The sequence below is a fragment of the Mus caroli genome, chromosome 1 (assembly GCF_900094665.2).
Source record: "Mus caroli chromosome 1, CAROLI_EIJ_v1.1, whole genome shotgun sequence".
Lineage (NCBI taxonomy): Eukaryota > Metazoa > Chordata > Mammalia > Rodentia > Muridae > Mus > Mus caroli.
Genome location: NC_034570.1, coordinates 48,415,844 through 48,438,140, shown reverse-complemented (window position 1 = coordinate 48,438,140; position 22,297 = coordinate 48,415,844). Strand labels below are relative to the sequence as shown.

The window sequence follows — 22,297 nt, the reverse complement described above, 5'->3', positions numbered from 1 at the left end:
CAATAGCTGACTGTGAGCATCCACTCCTGTGTTTGCTAGGCCCCGGCATCGTCTCACAAGAGACAGCTATATTTGGGTCCTTTCAGCAAAATCTATTAGCACCATTTCTATTACATTTTGCACAGTACATATTGATGATCCATGTCATTGAGTTAAAAATGATTCCAGATACACTTAAAATTAATCTTTCAAGATTGAACCTCTTTCTTTTATTCTTTTGTTTATTTTATTATTTTTTTCTTAGGTTTTTCTTTTCTTTTTTTTAGAGTTTTGATCATATTCACTCTCTTCCCTCAACACTTCTCAGATCATTTCCCCACTCTACCTACCCACCATTTTGACTTTCATTTTTGTGACTCCTTCAAGACCAATTTGTGCTGCCCAAATATTCTTGGATGTACAGCCTTGCATTGGAGAGTGGTCAGTTTACTCGAGGCTACACTTTTAGAGAAAAAAATGATTTCTCCTGCCAGCAGCTAATAATTGCCAGTAGCTTAGTGGCCTGGGGTGGTGGTGTGTGCCTAAGTTTTCTCTCCTTGCTAGGATTTTGTCTGGCATAGGCTTGCACAGGTTTTGTAAGCTGCTGTTGAAACCCACTGTAAATTCCCAAGTGCAGCTGCCCTGCTGTGTCAAGCAAACACTTCCTTTCAGTTATCCTCTTCCTCCAGTGATTACACTCTTTCTTCCCCCTCCTCTACAATGATCCCTGAGCCATGGGAAGCAGGGTGCAGTACATATCTTCCCTGTAGGGCTGAAATTCTGTAATCCATTCTTCTCATCTGCTTGGCCAGTTACCGATCGCTGGGTTAACCACCATCTCTTGCACACAGAAGCTTCTGAGGGTGAAGGCTGAGAGGTGCATGGATCTGTAGGTATAATAATAAGTCACCAAGAGTCAGTTTAACCCTGTGTTCATTTAGCAGCATAATGGTAGGTACTCCCCTAGGGTCTATGATGTATCTAGCCATAGGTTTCTAGTCCAGTAATGGTGCAAGGTACGTGTTCTTGTAGAGGAGGACTTAATTTTGATCAGAAAGTTATTGGTTACTCCCATGATGTTCCTGCCACTGTTACAGCAGGTGGGCGTGTCTTTCCAGGCCCATCATCGATGTAACTTTCAGGGTTCACAGCTGGGTATGATTGATAATTACTTTTCCCCTTTGGTAGGGTGCATAGCATCTCTTAGCACTATTAGAGATAGCCGCTAGGGATGAAGCTCCCAGGACTGTATCTGCGTGATTTCAGCATCTTCTAGAACTCAGTCATGTGGCCTCTTCAGCAATGGGAGCTCACTGTCTCCTAGACTCTTGTATTTGCTCAACAGATGGTAAATCCTTCAGCTGCATCCTCATCCCTGAAGAATGTAATTTCAGTACCACCAGGTTCTCATTGTTCTAAAGAACAGCAATGGTTCACCTCTAAAACTGCCGGTCTGAGTGATTCTTAAACTTAGGGAGCTTTTCCTGAGTTATAGGAAACCTACTTTCTGATTTCTTATTTCATTAAATCAGAATCAGAGTGAAAACAATATTTAAGTAGTCAAGGGTTTTAAGCTTTTGATGTGTGTGGTGTGTGTGTATGGATATGAGATTGTGAAAAATATCCTGGTTCCTGGTTGAGCTAAGGCTAGAAACCCCAGTGACCTTGAAGGGATGGTAGGTGGTTTACCTGTTCCCAGGGGAACCAGGCTTCTCGCATAAGGATTCAGCCCTCCATAGATTTGTGGTCATCAGTCACATAAGGGCAAAGCCCCAAAGCCCTCCACAGGGATGTGTCCTGTGGTCTCAAGACAGATCCCCGTTTTAATGAGGTACCTAAAGGCTTGGAGGACTTAGCCAATAAACTCTCCTTCCCAGAAACTCCTCCCTGCAAAAGGTATTTAATCTCAGGCCCACCCTGACAAGCCGATACAGTTTTACTCATCTACTTTCTACCATGACAATAAATGCCTTAAAACCATGGATTGTCTCTTTTCACTGGGATCCGTTGTGGGGAGCCATAGAGGCCTTTGTCTTTAGAGTCACCATTTAATCTCCCATAGAAGGTCTCTCTACACTCCCAGCCACGACTAAGCCAACCCAAGCCCAAGCCAGCTGCCCACCGACAAGCCAAGGACTTCCCCCCATGGGGCCAGCCGGACCTCCCTCTTTTCCCCCTCAGCCCCTGCTAGATCCAGCCCGCAGGTCCCCACTCTATTCTCAGCTCTTCCTCAGCACCCAGTGGTGCCTGGGTGTCCGAGAGCCTACGAACCAGACTTCTTGGCCTTCTTGCAGACTGTGCTCCATACTCCCAGTGCCTCATGTATATATATATATATATATATATATATATATATATATATGACTTTTAACAGATTCCTGGTTTATACTTGGTAGAAATACTACCTTTAAAAAAAGGAAAGAGGTCCTGCACTGGGCCAGACCTTAGAGGGTCATCTCTGACCATAGCCTTCTCACAGGGTAAGAGGGATGCGTATCCTGAACAGCTTGTCTCCCTGTGGTTCATGCTCTTATGCTCAGACCATGATTCAGAAAACTAAACTCTGAGATTGCTCAGTTATTTTTTTTTGGAGTGTGATCATGTAGCCCACTTACTAATCTAAACTTACTATAGCTGGAGCTGACCTTGAACTCCGGATCCTTCTGCCTCCCCACTGCTGGGTTTACACGTTTGCAGTTCCATAACCAGCTCAGTTTTTCTTACTCACATCCCCCAGGCTCTTTCCAGGGCCTGTGTGTGCCTCTTATATGTCTTTGTTCTAAAGCAGGTATGCACAAATCTAAATTGAACTGTGGCCAGGGTGTGGCTCTGCAGTGGAGCTTGGACTTTCATACAGGGTTCTTGAGATGGGGGGGTAAAATTAGATTGGGAGGAGAGAGGAGATACAGCAGTAGACCAGAGATCTGCTTTTCTGTGTTTTCATAATCTGGTGTGTGGCTTTGAAGTCTCTGAGAATCCTTTAACTCTGCTTACTAAGTTCTCTCAATAGTTTGTCAAGAAAAGAATAGAAAATACTTAATTTAGTAGTTTTGCACCTGTTTTTTACTTTAATATTTTTTAGCCCCATTGATAATTGTCCAAGGCTCTCGATGTGTCCGATCTTGGTACACTTGCTAATGCCTCAAGTGCCTAGTGCTGAGATCTTGAGAACTTTGTAGAGCAAATGTGCATGGCCATGCATGGGGTCTGATGGAGGAACACAAAGCGTTAAGTTCTGATGCTGAGAGGAAGTGAGATTTCCTTTGTTCTGGTCTCAGTTGAGTAATCAACATTACGTTTCTCTTACTTTTCATACATGGAGTGAAAGATTGCCTGGAAACTCACCACTTTACATCTACTGCTAAATGTACTAGATAAAATCCTAAGCATGAGCTTTTCTTCAGAAGTGTAATCCTAAAATTATTATGGTACAGCCCTGGTCGTTGTAGGAACTTAAATAATAACGTGCAGTAATGGTTATCCAAAGCAGAGTGGCTAAGCCTTCAAAAACTGGAACACTGTTGTGACATGGGAAAGTGTATGTGTCTTTTTTGAAGACCATTTTATTGAGGGCACTTTATATACAAAAATGCATGTATTTAATATATACAACATGATGGGATTGAACACAGAATATACCATGAAACTAAGACACTAATGTCTACAACTCCTTAGCAAAGTCTATGTGGTCTTTGAAAGAAGATGAGGGTTTCTTTGCCATGGTTTGTGGAGCATCATTCTTATTTGGTACAGAGCTCTGTTTGTGTGTGAACTTAATGAAAGGTACAATTTGGCTTTTTTCTCTACTGACACCTTTAGTAAGTCTCAGTATTTGTACTGTGATTGCAACATGGGGGAATATGCAAATTTCTCAAAATAGGGAAATGGGAATAGCGTTATTTATAGACCAAATAGCTTAAGTAAAAATGCAGGTAAATATTAGTATTATAAGCATTGTTGCATGAAATGGCTTGTTTTTCAGAATTTCTTTTTTATTTCCTTCCAGAGTTTTATATGACTGTAAACAACTATTGGATTTTAAATGCTCGGCACATAAATTTGACTACACTTTCTGTGGCTGGAGGATTCCGGGATTACCAAGTTCGTTCAGGACTGACTTTTCTACCAAAATTGAGCCATTACACCAGTGCCTTATCTGTTGTGGTAATTATTTTAAAGATTCTACATAGTAATATAATATAGACACAATGGAACATCAAAAGGGAAATAGTATATACCTGCTGGTAAATGAGTGTTGTCAGTAGCAGACCTTGTTTGTGAGTGTGTGTGTGTGTACATGCATTGTGTGTGTGTTTCCTTTCTTCTCTAATCCATTTGGTAGTGTGTTGCTGCCAATATATATCTCTGATGAAAATATTTTACTTACAGAATTTTTTCCACACTGTCTATAGTAGAACTTGACTCTTCTCTTTTTTTTTATTAGATATTTTCTTTATATACATTTCAAATGCTATCCCAAAAGTTCCCTATACCCTCCCTCCACCCTGTTCCCCTACCCACCCACTCCTGCTTCTTGGCCCTGGCATTCCCCTGTACTGGGACATATAAAGTTTGCAATACCAAGGGGCCTCTCTTCCCAGTGATGGCCGACTAGGTCATCTTCTGTTACGTATGCAGCTAAGACTCTTCTCTTTTAACTCTCAAGTATTTTATAGTTTTTCACATTTTTATGTATGCTATTAAGGTCAATTAAGAAGTAACAGTTTTTCAATGTTTATCTCGACAGTTAAGTTAGATTTATGTTCATTGTGTCTAGAAAATTGATGAGTTTACAACCATAATTGTGTTTGTAGCATAGGTTAAATTGCTATAGTATATTCCTATATAAGTAACAATATCTTAAATATAAATGGAGTTTTACTGTGAAGGTCAGTGAGTGATTTCTGATACAGGACCTGGGCTGATGCCAGACACCCACCTGGAATACTTTACTTTCAAGATCATCTTAGTGACCACTAGTTCAGCTGATAAAAAATCAGAATCGGGTAGAGCACAGGGTTGAAAAGGCACCCGTTACTTCTTTTCTTACACCATTAGAGGAAATCGGCTACTTCCTAAAACAAGAGAGGCCAAGGGAGTTAGCCATGCTGTCTGTTGTAAAGAATGAGTGACTTTTAGTGGACAGTTAATGGTTCCATGAGCAACCACTCTTATAAAATGTATTTTTATTAATTACATTTGTTCTCTGACAATTGCATTAAAAATATAAAATATTCTGATTACTCTCCAATTCCTCTTACCTCCCTCGCACCCTGCCAACCTCCTTCCCTACAAATCGGTCGCGTAGTCACGTGTGTTTTGGTTTGTGACGCACTGAGTTTAACCAGGGCTATCTGTGTGACCATGAGTTTAGATCTACCCTTTGGAGCCTGATGATCCCTTACCTGTAGGTCTACAACTGCTCAGCGTCTGCCAATAGCCAATAATGCAACAGTAGGGCCTCATGAGCGACTCCTCCATCCATAAATGACTGTTGACAGGGCAGTTCTTGTATGGCCACATGCCAGTAACTAAGGCTAATGTGGGCTCATGCTTGCAGTGGCTTGACTTCTTAGAAGATGGCTTTTCACAGCTGTTCTCCTTGTCATGGGCTCCCAGTTCTTTCTTCCCTTCCTGGGCAGTGTTCTTTGAACTGTAGAGGAAGGGAGGGGCAGTGTTTGTGTGTTGCCTTTATAAAGTCAAAGAAAATAAAGCACTTTTATGTTCTTGATAATGCTAAATGCTGCCTGCTAGTAGCTGAGCTGTTACTCCGCTCAGTAGCTAATTAAATCTTAGAACCAAAGAGAACTCTGATTGTCAGGATTTTTAGTAATTTATCAGCAGTAGTCCCCAAATATATAAATATATATATTTACCAGCAGTAGTCCCCATAAATTTATAAGAGGGATGGGGAGGAATAAGAGTTATAGAGTGCAGTTATAGAGACCAGTATGTAATATGTACTGATCATCATAATATGTATGAACAGTACATATTATGTTAATGTATGGAAATGCCATAATCTTCTTACTTTGTATGGCTAATATATGCTAATAAATATTTCTTAGGCACACTCCTGCTTATAAAATCTCATCTTAGAATAAACCAAGTAGTAGTTTACTCAAAACTAAAATCCTGAAATATCTATTGGAACTTTTGAAAAAAATTATTTATGTATTTACATCCAAAATGCCACCCCTTCCCAGGCCCTTTTGCATTTATGTAAAAGAAAAAAAAGATCTTTATGTAAGAAAGCTGTGGTATTTAATAAGATTCTCTAATAAGATTCCTTATTAAAGGAATGTTAAGGTCAACTTTATAATTGTGTTTTTAAATTGTGTTAAATGTTAAACTTTAGCATAGGATCTGTGTTAATGTTCGTTTTTAAAAAGTAATAGAAGCTTTTTAGAACCAGAAATGATGTTAGTTATATTATGTAGGAAATAATATACTTGAATCATCTTTTGTAAAAATTAATAATTTTATTCAAAGAATTAAACAATATAGTAAAGTTAACATTATGTGTTTCTAAATATTAGTCTGAACAATCCAGCAATAGGAAATAGTAGATGTGCTTGAGTTTAATTATTCTCCTTTTCCCCTTAGAGCTCAGCAGTGCCTAAGACCTGGGTCTCAACAGACCACCTCTCCATCGTGTGGTAAGTTATACATTGCACTGGTGATTTTTATAGTGTTTCTTTCTCACTGATGCAGTCATTGACTTGCTGTCTTTCATAGAATTTGACCCATAAATAAGTCCAAAAGTGAAGGATGAACTGGGTTGAAAACTCAAAACTTGGTTCTTGTTTGTTTGACCATGGTTTCCTTGACAACCTGTAACATCTTCTGAAGAAGCTAGATCACTCTGTCTTCAGCATCAAATACTAAATTTAGGGTTTGCCGTAGCTGGGCAGTCAGACGTGCCTGCAGAGGACCGACCTTCTGAGCCCCTGGCCAGTCACTGCACCCAGACACAGCTAATGTAGTGTAGATCTATACTTAATATATAGAAACATAAGAGATTACATATGGATCAAAAAAAACAAAGGCTCCTATGTCTAGCTCCTTGGGTTCTGGCTTTAAGATTCTTTTATTCGGGCTGGAGAGATAACTGCTTAAGAGCACTGGCTGCTTTTCCAGAGGTTCTGAGTTCATTTCCCAGCAACCACTTCGTGACTCATACCCTTCTGTAATGGAATCAGATGCCCTCTTCTGGTATGTCTGAAGACAGCTACAGTGTACTCATATGCATAAAATAAATACATCTTTTAAAAACATTCTTTTATCCTACCTTCATCTGCCTGTACAAGCCACAGTGTCTTCCAGATCCACACAGTTCAGGCATGTAGGAGGAAGCAGATATAATGTATGGAAGTTACATGGGCAACAGAAAGGCTGTTGTACTATCAGATACCCAGAAAGATTTCATTTGCTTTGCTTTTCTATGTTTCAACCTTAATACATACACTTAGTAAGAATGATCTGTTGGAAACCTTTTTAGTGTACAGCATTAAAGAAATATAATACACTCCATTATCTAATACAATTGTGCATATCTGAATCAAAACTGACAGTTGACAGCTTGTGGGAGAGGCAGTCACTGTGTGGCGGGAGGTATGTTTGGTAGAGTCCTCATTCCCTTATGGGTTACCCCACACTCATGCATATATGGGTGTGACTAGCTGGAATTTGCAAGTTAAAAAGTAAATTAAATTTAAGAGGAGGACATGAAGTTGGAAAGGAGGTGTGGTGTGGGAGATGTGGGACGGGTTGGGGAGGAAGCAAGGGGTTGATGATATGATCAAGATAAGAAATTTTCAAAGAATAGAGTATGATCATTTCTAACATATTTTATTTTAATAAATAAATGATTAATAAATAAATTTGATTTAATAAATAAATGATCACAATTTCAATTTTTTAAAAAAAGTATGGGTTTTAAGAAGATTTTATGTGCTTCCTTTATTTTTTAGGTGTAAACAATTGCAGTTGACTACAATTCGAGCGTTCTTTGATCTTATTGATGCCGATACCAAACAAGTATGCATGTTAAACTGAAAGCTTGTTTTAGCAAAGTGAAGGCTTTTGTTAACACTAATAGATTTAATTCATTTCAAAATGGATACTAAGAGAAACCTGGACCTTATATCAACTTAAATAAGTTCTGAAATGGAAATATCTTTGTATCTTCTGGTGTGCTGTGTAAACCATTAGTTCAGGAAGTGGTGAAACTAAAGAGCAAAGGATCTTTTAACTCTGCCATCAGTTCGTTGAGCAGTTCAGAGTTTGATATATATTTCTCTGGCTTTTATTTTTAATTTAAGGGAAATATTTATTACAGACTAATAATTTTTCTTAGTAATGCATTTTGAACATCATAATCTTTCTTACTAGGTTCTCTTGAACCATGTTTTAAAGTTTAGCATATTAGTAAGATCAAAATGTATGCAGTAAGATCAAAATGTTCACAGTCATTCAGGAACTCACGCTCACCAGAGATTTGCCTATGTACTGTCCAGGTTGAGTCATTGCTGTAATGAGATCTCATATATTAATTCTTCAAACCTGGTTTCCAGTTGTTCGGTTAGCAAAGCACAGAAATCACCATGCCCTGTAGAGAACATCACCTTATTTTGTCACTTCCTTAACGACTGCTGGATGGGTTGTGGTAGCAATCATTTCAGCTTAATTAACAGGCCTGTGTTCATTAGCTTCAGGATCTTCTGTGAGTTAAGAACAAGCTGATATGACTCATCTTAAACTGCCTTCCCTCGGGTCATTTTGCAGTGCATCTTTGTTCCATGGGAATGGTTTTAAGAGCTGTGGCTCTGGCTTCTTCCTCCTGGAGAAAACATTAGTGTTTGAGATAGTCTGTTTTCATTATAACAGAGCATTATAGCCCCAAATCTTAATAGTTGAGTGACTTTAAACAGATTATTTCTCTGTGCCTTAGTTTTGTTTTTTTTTGTTGTTTTTTTTTTTTTTAATAAAATACAGGTATATGCTACCTTTAGAATTTTCCCTAGGATTAGAGTTAATAGTGTATTGTTTTAGAACTGTGCCTGGCTCAGAAGGAGTAAATATTGACTATTACTCAAAGAAATGCTTCATCAAATTGTCATGATGTAAATGATCTAGACGATATTTAATGTTCTTTCTAGATAACTCAAAAGCCTAAGAAGAAATTGTCCGTTTTGAATCACCATTTTATAAGACACCCAGCTAAACAGTTTGAGGAAAATCCGTCCATAATTTCTGACCTAACAGGTTTGTGGTAATAACCTTTAAAGTCGAACTTTTCATTATTTTTGATAAAATAATAAAGTAGAAAGGCAAATTGTAAGATAAAAGTTTTGTGCTGGAATTTATTGGATAAATAGAAAGGTTTTGGCGTTACATGCCCTTGTTTTTTCCTGATAGTCACCCAAAGAGAGAGGTGTATTATTTATAGCATCTTTATTTCTCCGTCATTTACTCTTTGACCTTCTTTTGAGTTACTAACACATCATCCCATTGATAAGTTTGCTCTTAAGCATACACTGTGGTAGTCACGTAAATGTTTTGCATGGGGAAAGTCATGCTGATTTCCTTCTACTGAGAATCCATTAAGCTAGAGATGCTGAGTGGCTTTGTAATTCTTACCTGATGTGAACACTGGTTGATGATGCTAAGCACGAAGGGTGCATTTCTGCATTTTATCTCTTAAAGCAGCCCGTGTGTAAGGAACCATGTGTTTGTTATTGTTGATAAGTATTTATCAGAATTCAAAACAGAAAGAAAATTTGTAATATGGAAAAAAACCGAGGCAAATAAATTAATTTCCTTCACATTAAGGGACATCTATGTGGGTTCCAGTAAAAGTGTCCAGATGGTCCTATGTGGCTTATAATGTAAGTATTCTATCAGTGTATTTTTGTCCAAACTTATACTCATATTTATCTTTAAAAGTTAGGAACTTTTAAGAGCAAATCGCATCTAATTTTCTCATGATTTGGTAAGAATACCTTAATAATAAATATTGAATATGTTCAATTTACCTGTTTTATCATAAATTTGGACCCTTTTTCTTTGTTCAGTTTATATTTAGGTAAGGATCCAAATGAGGCCTATACATCCCTGTTGGCTGATATGTCTGTATTCCTCTTGAGTATATTTTCAGCTCTTATTTTCTTTGAAAATTACTGACAAAATATCAGTCACTTTTTATGATGGACTTTCATACTGGTTCATTTTACTGATTGCATTTCCGTGGTCATTCAGTACGTTCCTTAACCAACTCTTCCTATGATTTAGTGATTGGATCTAAATGCCTGATGGAGTCTATTTTTTATTAGCTTTTTTTCGCCTGGAACCTCTTCTTGAGACATGATCAGTTGGCAGGGAATATCTGAATGAATTAATTTAGGACACAAAAATGATTCTATCCTATTTTTCTTTCAGTTATCGATTAGAATGCTTCACAGAAGAATTTCCCCTTATCTACTAAGTTTGTTAAAAGTAGGACAAATGCCACAGGAAAGGATGACACGATCGTTTGCACTGCACTCGAGTTGCTGGCTGTTAAGGGTAGTGGGTTGGCTTGTTCTCATTCCCCGGGGTTCCTGTTGTCAGCTCATGGATAGGAGAATATGTGTGTACTCACTGAGTTCACTGAATCTTTGCCTGACAAGCTGAAGCCATCCAGAGTTTGTCTCCTTAACCTTTTCAGTACAGCTTCTTATTTGTGTCTGTTAGTGTGCCCATTCTCCAGATGAGTGCCACACTATGAGTGCAAGCATTTCAGCCTCTCCTCCTCCAGGGTTTGAGTTTGCTGTTTAGGTAAGGAATTGTTTCATTTAGAAAACCGTACCTGCAAAAAAAAAAACCCAGAATCTGGCTGTGGTTCCTAGGTTGGTTATACAACCTTTTCAGTAGCCAAAGCAATTGAAAGTTTAATTACCACAGCCACACATGGTGGTGCACACCACACCTTTAATCCCAGCACTTGGGAGGCAGAGGCAGGAGGATTGCTGAAATTTTGAGGCCAGCCTGGCTTATGTGGTAAGTTCTGTACCAGTCATTGCTAAAAAATGAAACCCTGGCTCAAAAAAAACAAAACCAAACCATTAACTAAAAGGTAAATCATCACACAGACACTGATGCTTTCTGGACGGCTCTTCTGCAGTCTTTGTCTTTTCTTTTTTTTTTTTTAGAGCTGAGGACTGAACCCAGGGCCTTACACTTGCTAGGCAAGCGCTCTACCACTGAGCCAAATCCCCAACCCCTCTTCTGCAGTGTGAACCTCTTGTCTCCTTGTCCTTTGCCTTCCAGTCTTAGCCAACTGGTTCTTAGTAACAGCAGTAATGTGATGATAATTGTTTATTCTTGTTACCATGAGTTTTGAATGATGAGATTTATTCACTTATTGTACTTAAATTCATTTCTCTCTTTTTTAGGAATCTGATAAGATTTACTTTGCATTTCCTCTTGCAAATCATAGAAAAATCTACACTCATGCCTATTGTCAGAGCACCATGCTGGTAAGAAGATCGGCTCATATCATTTAAATTTGAACGCTGTTGTTCATTCTCTTAGTTTCATCTGCTGGTTTCATAGGATCAGCTGTAACTGTCATTAAGTTGAGTCACTTAGAAACGTTTGTTTTGAGCAATGTTTTGGTTGAGAACTACTAAGCACCATTTATCTATAAGTGATAATGTTCTCTTAACTTCTACTTGAGTCTTCCACCCTGTTCTTCTACCTTAGATTTATTGTCCTCGGGATGAGGCCTTGAATCCTAAACTTTTGTTGTTTTTAAAGGATAAGTATAGGTGATAAAGCTGTCCTGATGGAGTGTGAGGCAGTGAACCCGGTTTTACTATGTGATCACATACTAGAGTGCAGGGGCTTTTTATGCCAGATGCTCTGTAGGACAGTAAAGTGAGTAGAGGACAGACGTACACTGTCAAAGCAAATGACATTCTTTATATTACATTTCATCTTTCATAATTTAATTCTTTATCTGTTCAGTTCTTGTTACAAATGTATTACTTGTGTGAGGCTGAGGCTGAGTCTTGCCTCGTGTAGATAGGCCTTTCCACATCCTGCCCAGGCTCTTGAGTAGCTGAGATTACATGTATACAGAACTCAGACCGAGTGTGTGACTTTGCCAGTAGAACTTAACATGTGAAACAACATATAGGAAACTTTTAAAAGAAAAGGTGAGAAGTGGCCATGGCAGTCATGATTCCAAAAAACTACATTGTAGTGTAATTATCAGCGTTTTATTTCTCATAGATATCAGCATCTCTCAACCTCAAGCGAGGCAGTTGATGCTGAGAATGATGGTATTCTAGCATGTCCATTAATATAGTGCTGAATTGCAAACTAGGAGGTGAGTTAGTTATTTTCAATGTCACTGTGATCAAATACCCGAAAGAAGCAAATTACAGAGGAGTTTATTTTTGCTTGTGGTTGAACTGGGTACCATCTGTCATGGCAGGGAAGGTGAGGCAGTTCCTGGAGCAGACCATGCTGTTGGTGGTACCCCCTTGCATCTCAGCAAATTAGGAAGCACAGCTGGGGGCAGAACTGGCACTATAACCCCCAGTGGCTTCCCCACACCATCCCACTTCCTCCGGCTAGGCCTCACTTCCTAACCAATTCCACTTCTTCTCAGAATGGCACGGTTAGCTGGAAAACAAGTGTTCAAAAACATAAGCCTATGGGGAATGGTTCATATTCAAACCATAGCAAGAGGTCAAGGTTATATTGAGAAAATGCTTGTCAAAATGCAGATCTTGCATTTGAGTGACTAGGAGAATGTTTTGTGTAATGTCTTCGGATGTGTTGGTGTAAATTAGAATGGCCCCTGTAGACTCATACATTTGAATACTTAGTTCCAAGTTGGTAGCACTGTTTGGAAAGGATTAGTAGGGATGGCTTTGTTGGAGGAGATATGTCATGGGGTGGACTTCAAAGGCTCACACCATCTCCACTTACGCTTTCTGCCTGAGCTTGTGGATGGAGATGTAAGCTCTCAGTTACTCTCCAGCATCATGCCTGCCTGCCTGTTGCCATGTCAGCCATGCCATGAGGTTCATGGACTCTACCTAACCCTCTGGAACCATGAACCCCAAATTAAATGCTTTCTTCTATAAAGTTGCCATTGTCACAGCAGTAGAAGAGTAAGTCAGTCAGTGAGTATTACCAGAAAATAATATGTGAATTTAAAATTTTGTTTTATAATTTTTGTTGTAATAGTTTTAAGCCTATATAAAAGTAGGGAAAATATGATAATGGATTAGTTTGGTTTTTTTTTTTTTTTGGTTTTTCGAGACAGGGTTTCTCTGCTTGTGGACGTTGTACATCGTGGTGCGCACTAGGCTCCGCACCACGATGTACAACGTCCACAAGCAGGACAGGGTTTGTTTGGTTTTTTTTTTTTTTTGGTTTTTCGAGACAGGGTTTCTCTGTGTAGCCCTGGCTGTCCTGGCACTCACTTTGTAGACCAGGGTGGCCTCGAACTCAGAAATCCGCCTGCCTCTGCCTACCGAGTGCTGGGATTAAAGGCATGCGCCACCACGCCCGGCAATAATGGATTAGTTTGTAACTAACGCAATTTAAACAATTTCCAACATTCTGCCATTCTTCTGTCATTTATTGCTTACTTCCAAGTGCTGTGGTTATGAGTTTATTTGAATAACCATGCTAATTTGCAGCTCTGCCCTGTCCTCATGCTTCATAATGTCTCATTATTGTTCTGAGAAGCCAGAATCACACAGCTAAGAAGCCTACAGTGAAAGGAAAGAAAAAAAACTTAGTTGCTAATTTCCAATATTCTTTAAAAAGGTCATCTTTTATTTAAGCTCATGAAATGGAAGACTGCCTGCCTGATGTATCATTGTCTGTAACTTGTTTGGCTTTAGAATGGACTTTATAAACACTGGTCGGATCAAAAGACTGATGTCTTCATTGTTGTATTTGTGATTCCGAAGCAATGTAGCTGTCTTGATAGTACTCCACATCATTTTACACTCTGGGGAATTTCAGTAACATCAGATCTTGGATATCGCTTTTGCTTCTGTAGAAATTGGAATAAACATCTCAGGTGGTGGTGCTTTTTAAAATAACCAAAGTTAAATGTAGGATGCTTTGTTAAAAAAACAAAAAAGAGCAGTTCTTTCTGCAGCATCTAATTGTGTGCTAATGAAGTAGCGGCTGCCTTCAGTCTCCAGCCCTTGCGATTGGGTTTCAGACTAAACACATTCCTGGTGATACAGAAGTTATGTCCTGGTAGTAAATGGAAATGTAGATGATAAAGTAAAAAGCTGTGCATAACCTGACTTTTTAAATTAAAGGCACTCATTTTTAATTGTCTTTCACCTTCCTGGCTATGGGTGTTTGGTTCTAGAAAAGTCTATCTCTAGTTCATATTTACTTTTGTTAAAATGTAGGTTACTATGTGTAACTAAGCGGTTAGAACTACTCAGATTTAGGCTCTTCAAGTGCCCCGAGGGCAGTCTCGTGCTGCACTACAGGTTAGCTGCTCACCCAGGCCATCCAAGTTAGTAGTCTACTTTCCCCCTATCCTAGACCTGTGTGTCTTTTTTTTTTTTTTTTTTGGTTTTTGGTTTTTGAGGCAGGGTTTNTCTGTGTAGCCCTGGCTGTCCTAGAACTCACTCTGTAGACCAGGCTGGCCTCGAACTCAGAAATCTGCCTGCCTCTGCCTCCCAAGTGCTGGGATTAAAGGCATGTGCCACCACGCCTGCCGACCTGTGTGTCTTTAAGAACATGTTTCTTAGTCACCAACCACTATGTTTTTCTTGATCCTAACCATCAATGTTTCCATATATTTTTCTATGAATGTTATGTAACAGGAAAGTATTGGAAATGCTTGTTTTACACCATTGTTTTCTGTTATTAACCAACAGGATACAAATAGTTGGATTTTTGGCTGCATAAACAGCACTTCCATGTGGTGAGTTTTTTGAACTGATTGTTCATTTTTCTTGACACAAACGGTGCTTAGAAATTAAACTTTCAGAATAGCTATGGGCATATGTATACACATGTATGTATACATATATATGCCCACACATGCGTACACACATGCACACACATATGTGTGCACACATATGTACATACACACACACACACACACACACACTAGTTTTTTTCTGTTTTGATTTTTGAGATAAGGTTCCATTCTGTAGCCCAAGCTGTTCTGGAACTTACTGTGTAGCTCTGGCTAGCCTGGAACTCACACTGTTATTTGCATCAGCCTCCCCAGTATTGAAATTACAGACATGAACCACAACAAATAGCCAGAAAAGCTTTATATGCTCATATGTTTATTATGCTACTGTTGCAGATTATAATTTTTATATTTTAAATTTTAATTATTGTGTGTGTGTGTACTGTGCATGTATGAGCATGCATATGTGGATACATATGTATATGCATGTATATGAATGTATACATGTGCTCCGTGTGTGTTTGCATGTGTGTGTTGAGTGCATCATGCATGTGTATATGTGGGCATACAAGAGTACACTTGCCATGACATATGTGTGAAGTTCAAAGGTCAGCTGTTGGAGTTGGCCCTCCTCTTTCATTCTGGGTTCAGGTTGTCAAGCTTGCTCTACAAGTGCTTTTTCCAACTGACTCATCTCACTGGTTCTGGCATTGTTTCTTAAGTGAAAACACAAGGAAATCTATACACTAGTAATTTTTTTAAACATCAAACTAATTGCTTGTTAAGAAAAGCCAATAGCTTTTTTTTTTTCTTCACCAAGGGAACTTTGTGGGCTTACACATTAGACTTCATATTCATTGTAACTGCAGCCTCTCGTCTTCAGGGCTGCAGATGCTGTCTTTTTATTCTAAAGTTTGTTTGCAAATTACAATGCTTGAACATTTGCCCTCTAATTATATCTTCATATTTATTTCAAAGCCGGCAAGGGGTTGATTTGTCATGGAAAGCTGAGCTGTTGCCAACAATTAAGGTAAACAATAGCTTTAGAGTTTTATATTTAAGTAAAAGAAATCAGCTAATAGATGTTCTGGACTGTGCTCTTGTAAAAAGTCTTAAAAGCATTTTTTTTTTTTTTTAGAAATATATTTTGGGAGTATTTCCTTTAGAAATGTATTTGATGAGGAATAGCAAAAACAGCCATGTTTTGTTTATTTTCAGAGATTAAAAACTGTAAGTTGCCAACTTTCTGAATCTGTTACAGCATCATGCTGAAAGAGCCAGATAGACTTCTAAAATGCAGCTTGAGAATATGTGTAAATATATGTCTTAACTAAAAGCTAGTTACTGAATTCTATTGAGAATTCATTTTGGGAGAAAGGACTCTGCAGTAGGGCAGTGAGTATTTCAATGAGACATTTCGTAACTTTCCAGGTTACATCACATGGTGGTTAAGCAATTGGGTAACTTGTGGCTAGTTCTGCAGAGTGGTAAATCATAGCACAGATTTATTTAATAATAGTGATTTCCTTAAGTAACTCTACTAAGTTAGCAAGTTGTTGTTTTTTTTTTGAGATTTATTTATTTATTTTGTGTATGTGAGTACCGTGTTGCTCTCTTCAGATACACCAGAGGAGGGCATCGGATTCCATTACAGGTGGCTGTGAGCCATCATGTGGTTGCTGGGGTTTGAACCCAGGACCTCTGGAAGAGCACTCAGTGCTCTTAACCTCTGAGCCATCTCTCCAGCCCCGCAAGTCTTTCTTAAAAAAGATTAATTTGTACATTCTCAAAATCTACTGTGGAAAACACAAAAGACATCTATAATTTGATGAAAACATCTGTTCTAATTTTCAAATTATGTTTATTATAATTTACAATCTCATCTAGATTTTATGGTTTCAGTCATTAAGTAAATCCATATTTTAAAATTAAATATATTTTCTAATGAACTTAGACTTGAAACAGAAGATTTCTGGCTAGTCTCAGTCCTCTCCAACTGATACCAATTGTGTTTGTTTGTTTGTTTTCTCACTAATACTAATTTCTTTATTGAGAGGCAGTATTGTAGATTAAATTCTATATCACTGAGCCTATCCTCAGCCTCGATTTTTTATTTTTGAGATGGGGGGATGCCCTCACTAAGTATGAATGCTGCCCTTGAATTCCCTTTATGGCACAAATGGGCTTTGAACATGCGATCCTCCTGTATCAGTCTCTTGAATAGCTGGGATGTTAATTTGTGTAAACAATTCACTCTATGTTAGTTGTGCTAGCAAAAAACAACTTCACAAGAAGAATTGTGTCAGAAGGAATGGTCACGTCTGCAACTTTGGATGTCTTGTCTTGTTGGCTCTTTGTGCATGTTCCTTTGCAAACAAATATTATTTGATTTGTAAAACAGATGTATAAAGAAGCAATTTTACTCAACAGCATTTTGAAACTCAGTGAGCATTCCCTTACATTTCCACTTTGGAAATTCTACAGGAAAAAAACATTGTTGCCTGAGACTCAACAAAGATCTTACATATTTAAACAAACTAAAGCCACCTCTAAGTTTTTGCCCTGAATAAAAATGTTCAGAAGGCCTTAGGCTGACACCTTTTGACTAGTTACCCCATTTGTGACCAGTGTTGTACTCAGAGGGATCACTGCCAAATGTAACTTTAACTCCCTTAATTAGGACAATGTAATGTGTATTCAAATTAGGCATCAACTTCAAAGTAGCCCTTTCTCTACACCATATTTTTAAAGATAAACAGAATGAGATGATTAAGTGGAAATATTTTGTAGGTTTGGCATATTAATGCCATCTAAACAAAGGTTATGCCATGAAATGCATCACTCTGAGGCTCTCTGCTGACTGTATGTTAATAAGTAGGTGGAGCATTACAGTAACGCACAGTAAGAACACATATTTAGTAGCTGTTGGAGCCGATTGCTACACAGAACAGCCCAGTTCTTCCTAATTGAGTTATCTTTCATGTGCTCTACCTTTTGATGGGCCTCAGCTGCCTGTAGCTGTAATTTATGTGGTATCTTTAACATCTTTAGATTCTATGAAGACCTAGGAGTTTGCTGCTTAGCTGGGCTTCTGGCCAGGCTGTAGCCACTTTCTCAGTATTTTAGTTTCTGCATCTCTGTCCTACCTGTCAGAAACATTGACGTTTCTAAAGGAAAGTGAAGAAAACAAGTGTCTGTGGAAACATGTTCATATTTATTCATTACTCTTAATGTACGCATTCGTGTCCTACATCTGCATCCAGAAAGAAAACTGTCTTTGGAATCTTGGGAGTTACTGGAAAGACTAGTGTCTTACTTGTCCATTTATCAAATATGAAATGTAAAATCTGATTTTAATTTTTATGGAGCCCATAGTGTTCATTTGGTGAAATTCATCATTAGTGATGGTTCTTCGTCAGATATTAAGTATTTTATTAGATGGTGTTCATACATTAGCCAGCGGCTCTTTGCTACTTTGGCTAAGTCAGACTCCTTGGAGATTAAGTTGTGACTTTCCCATCACATTTAGCAGCTTTTGAATGTTCTTTGAAAGTTACTGTCATAAATATAGGAACAATACCATAATGCTCTCCATAGTAGATAGCTAAATTATAAAAAGAACACCATATTTGGAAATAATTATATAAAATCCTAACTTTAATGTTAAGCATCATTTGTTTTATCTGAAGAGACAGTTCAAGCAATATTTTAGATGGTTTATATTTAACAGTAATTACTACAAATTTATCTTTTTGTAAAATTATTGAGCTGGAAATATACATGTGGATATATACTTGATTTTTGTGTGTTTTTGTGGGAGTGTGGGTATATGTTGAAAGTTAAATTCAGGGTCTCATGCATATTAAGTGGGTGCTTTAAGAGGTAATTTCTAAAATAACCCATTTGTAAGTTTTCTTTAACATGCATCAGAAACAAAAATGGCTTTGTGTCTTTACCTTTCAGTCTCTGACGCTAAGACTTCAAGACTATCCATCCTTGTCGCATATTGTTGTCTATGTGCCATCCGTCCACGGAAGTAAGGTAACAGATGTGATGAGGTTTCTGTTGGGATGCTTGGTGGATGCTCATGTGAGAGTTTACTTTTTGATGATTTCTGCATAGATACAGGCTTATCTAACATCATGGTCAGTGTGGTGATCCACCTGATGTTAGGTCGTTATAGTGTCCACTCAGCTTGAATTAAGCAGAATAAACACAGATCCTTTTGTTCCTAGTGAGAGCTGGCTTCAGTTTGACAGTCTTTCCAGATCTCTTACTTGCTAGGTACCTTTTTATGTACAAGATATCAGAGGTTAATAGGAGATATAGAAAAGACTGTTATTTGTCATCCTGTCATGTAGGGAGAAAAAAAAAGCAATGTGAATCAGAGTAATAGAAGACTTTTGAATGCATAGAATACAGGTCAGAATGTAGCAAGAACATGACGAGAACAAACACAAATAACATCACAGACGGAGGAACCGAGTGTGGCTGTTTAGTGAGAGGATGGCAAAATGGCCTTAAGGAACAGGACTTCTGTAGGAAAGAATGATACTCTAGATCAGTACTGTCAAGCTCCAAATTACTGCCATGCATGTTAATTTAAATTAATTGAAATAAAACAAAATTCAAATTCCAGTTCCTTTGTACTCCGTACATTCTGGAGTGTCAGTAGTGGCATGGCTACAGAAATTGTAATCAACAGTACTTTAATACAAATCAAAACAAAACAGTGACTGGGAAAAAGCACAGTGTGGAAAACAGTGAATGAGTGAATGATTTTGAAAGGATGGCCACCAGATGTAGAAGAATTGTGGGCAGAAATGGAGGGAAACTGTCCTTGTTATATTGTGTAGTCTTTGACTGAAGCCCTGAACTGAAGGCAGTAGGAAGCCGTGAGATCTCTCACTGTGAACAGGACTGCATCATCTTTTTGTGGTGGAGGATGGGCCTGCCACAGGAGGAGTAAGCACCACTTAGGGGTTTTGAGGGGTTTTTTTAGTGATGTGGGAGTAGAAATGAAGGGCAATGACTTTGAAAGAGCCACAGGGAAGTAGGTAGGTAGAGGGGGGAAGCCCTGGCTCTCTTCCTTTCTGCATTAGGACCAGCCCACTTACACCCTCTGAGGGCCAAAACATCCTTCCTTTCCCATGCTCCTCCAGCAGACTTCTACTTAATCACATGATACTTTTGATGCCTCTTTGAGGAATATTCATATCACATTCCATTTTAAATTATTTGCTAATATCTTCATTGTTATCAACATACTGTGAACTCTTAGATTAACAAGCAGATACTCCCCCCCGCCAATTTTTATCCAATCTGCAGTGAATATCACATTTAATATACAAAGAAACAAAACCCAAAGTTTTTTGAGAAGTTAATGAGATTTGTGACCAAAATAATTAGGAAAATTTAGAAGAAATCAGGAAAAGAATAAGTGAGGATTGTTGCCAGTTGTCTTGAAGATTGAGTCTCACAAGTACCTTTCATGGATTGCTTAGCTCAAGTGAGAGATAATTCAGCATCTTCAATAATGAAAGCTCTCTTTAAGGGTTGTTCCATCAGGTAAGTTGGTTTCAAATAAATCGAATGTCTTTCCAAAACTTGAAAAGGCCTTTTCTAGTTATACCAAGAAACCAACAAGCCTTCATTCAAATAGATAAATGCAGCAGACTAGTAAAATGCACAATATATCTTAATCCTCTTCAGAAAATGATGTGACTGCCTGTGCTGGTACTCACTTTTCTTTCACTAGAATGATAACTTTGATCTTTGATTTCTGCACATCTACACATAGCTCGTCATCAGTAGACTGTGCACAAAGAGCAGATTCAGCTGATAGCTTGGTGATTTGTGTTCTGTCTTTCTCAGTTAAAGATTTGTTTCATTATGCCAAGTTATCAGCACAGTCTAAATAAATAAAATAAAAAAATCAGGGGTGCAATTCAGCAGACAGTCCCACGGTCTCCAGAGGGATCTCCACACGATCTTAGGATCACTGGTGAGTGGAACACAACATTGGTTCCAATCCAATCTCTCGGGACCTGATCCACCAGCAGGGAAGCAGAAAACCTGCCTGACCAGGGGCACAAGTCCCTTCCGGTAGGTGCCAGCTCCGGGTCACCTTGGGCGCCAATCAGCGGACAGTCCCATGGTCCCCAGAGGACTCTCCACATGATCTTAGGATCACTGGTGAGTGGAAGACAACATCTGTTCCAAACCAGTTGTGACTGGCCTGTGACAGCAGGAGCAAGGACACGGGAGCCCTGCCTGACCTGAGGCTCAGGTTCCTTTTGATGGGTATTGGTATACCTTGGTTTCAAACAGACCAGACAACTCCACGTTCTTCAGAGGAGACACCACTTCCAGGCGCTGTAACATGGATCTTAGGATTCCATGATTCCAGGATAACAGGAGCTTGGTCACACCAGGATCTCAGGGTCTCAGGAGGAAGCTTGATTGCCAAGAACTCTGACACACCCAGAATCTCAGGTTCACAGGAACCCAGAATCACAGCATCACAAAGAAAGCTGGACTCTGAGGAGTCCTGAATCAACTGGGATTATAGGAAGGACAGGCTCCAATCAGATATATTGAGGGCAGCAAGCACTTAAGATAATCAGATGGCAGGAGGTAAGCATAAGAACAGAAGCTACAGAAACCAAGTTTACTTGGCATCATCAGAACCAAACTCTCCCATCATAGCAAGTCCTGGATATGCCATCACACCACAAAGCAAGACATGGATCTAAAGTCACTTCTCCTGATGATGATGGAGGACATTAAGAAGGAAATACAGGAAAACACAGGTAAACAGCTAGAAGCCCTTAAAGAGGAAACAGAAAAATCCCTTAGAGAGTTACAGGAAAACACTAGCAAACAGGTGAAAGAATTGAACAAAACCATCCAAGATCTAAAAATAGAAATAGAAACAATAAAGAAATCACAAAGAGAGACAACTCTGGAGATAGAAATCCTAAAAAAGAAATAAGGAACCATAGATGTGAGCAACAGCAATAGAATACAAGGGATGGAAGAGAGAATCTCAAGTGCAGAAGATTCCATAGAAAGCATGGACACAAAATCAAAGAAAATGCAAAAAGGTCCTAACTCAAAACATCCAGGAAATCCAGGACACAATGAGAAGACCAAACCTAAGGATAGTAGGTATAGATGAGAATGAAGATTTTTCAACTTAAAGGGCCAGCAAATATCTTCAACAAAATTATAGAGAACTCCAAATACACTGGACCAGAAAAAAAATTCCTCCTGACACATAATAATCAGAACAACAAATGCAGTAAATAAACACAGAATATTAAAAGCAGTAAGGGAAAAAGGTCAAGTAACATATAAAGG

At 38.6% G+C, this 22,297-nt stretch overlaps 1 protein-coding gene across 1 annotated transcript in view; it reads left to right on the top strand.

The window, feature by feature from the left end:
* Nucleotides 1–22,297, top strand: part of Pgap1 (post-GPI attachment to proteins 1) — an 82,316-nt gene that overhangs the window by 19,627 nt on the left and 40,392 nt on the right. Inside the window, exons 5-13 of the mRNA XM_021162705.2 lie at nucleotides 3,986–4,143; nucleotides 6,586–6,638; nucleotides 7,953–8,019; nucleotides 9,141–9,246; nucleotides 9,814–9,869; nucleotides 11,415–11,498; nucleotides 14,892–14,938; nucleotides 15,914–15,965; nucleotides 18,899–18,976. Coding sequence (XP_021018364.1) covers nucleotides 3,986–4,143; nucleotides 6,586–6,638; nucleotides 7,953–8,019; nucleotides 9,141–9,246; nucleotides 9,814–9,869; nucleotides 11,415–11,498; nucleotides 14,892–14,938; nucleotides 15,914–15,965; nucleotides 18,899–18,976 — 701 coding nt within the window. The remainder of the gene's footprint in view (nucleotides 1–3,985; nucleotides 4,144–6,585; nucleotides 6,639–7,952; nucleotides 8,020–9,140; nucleotides 9,247–9,813; nucleotides 9,870–11,414; nucleotides 11,499–14,891; nucleotides 14,939–15,913; nucleotides 15,966–18,898; nucleotides 18,977–22,297) is intronic.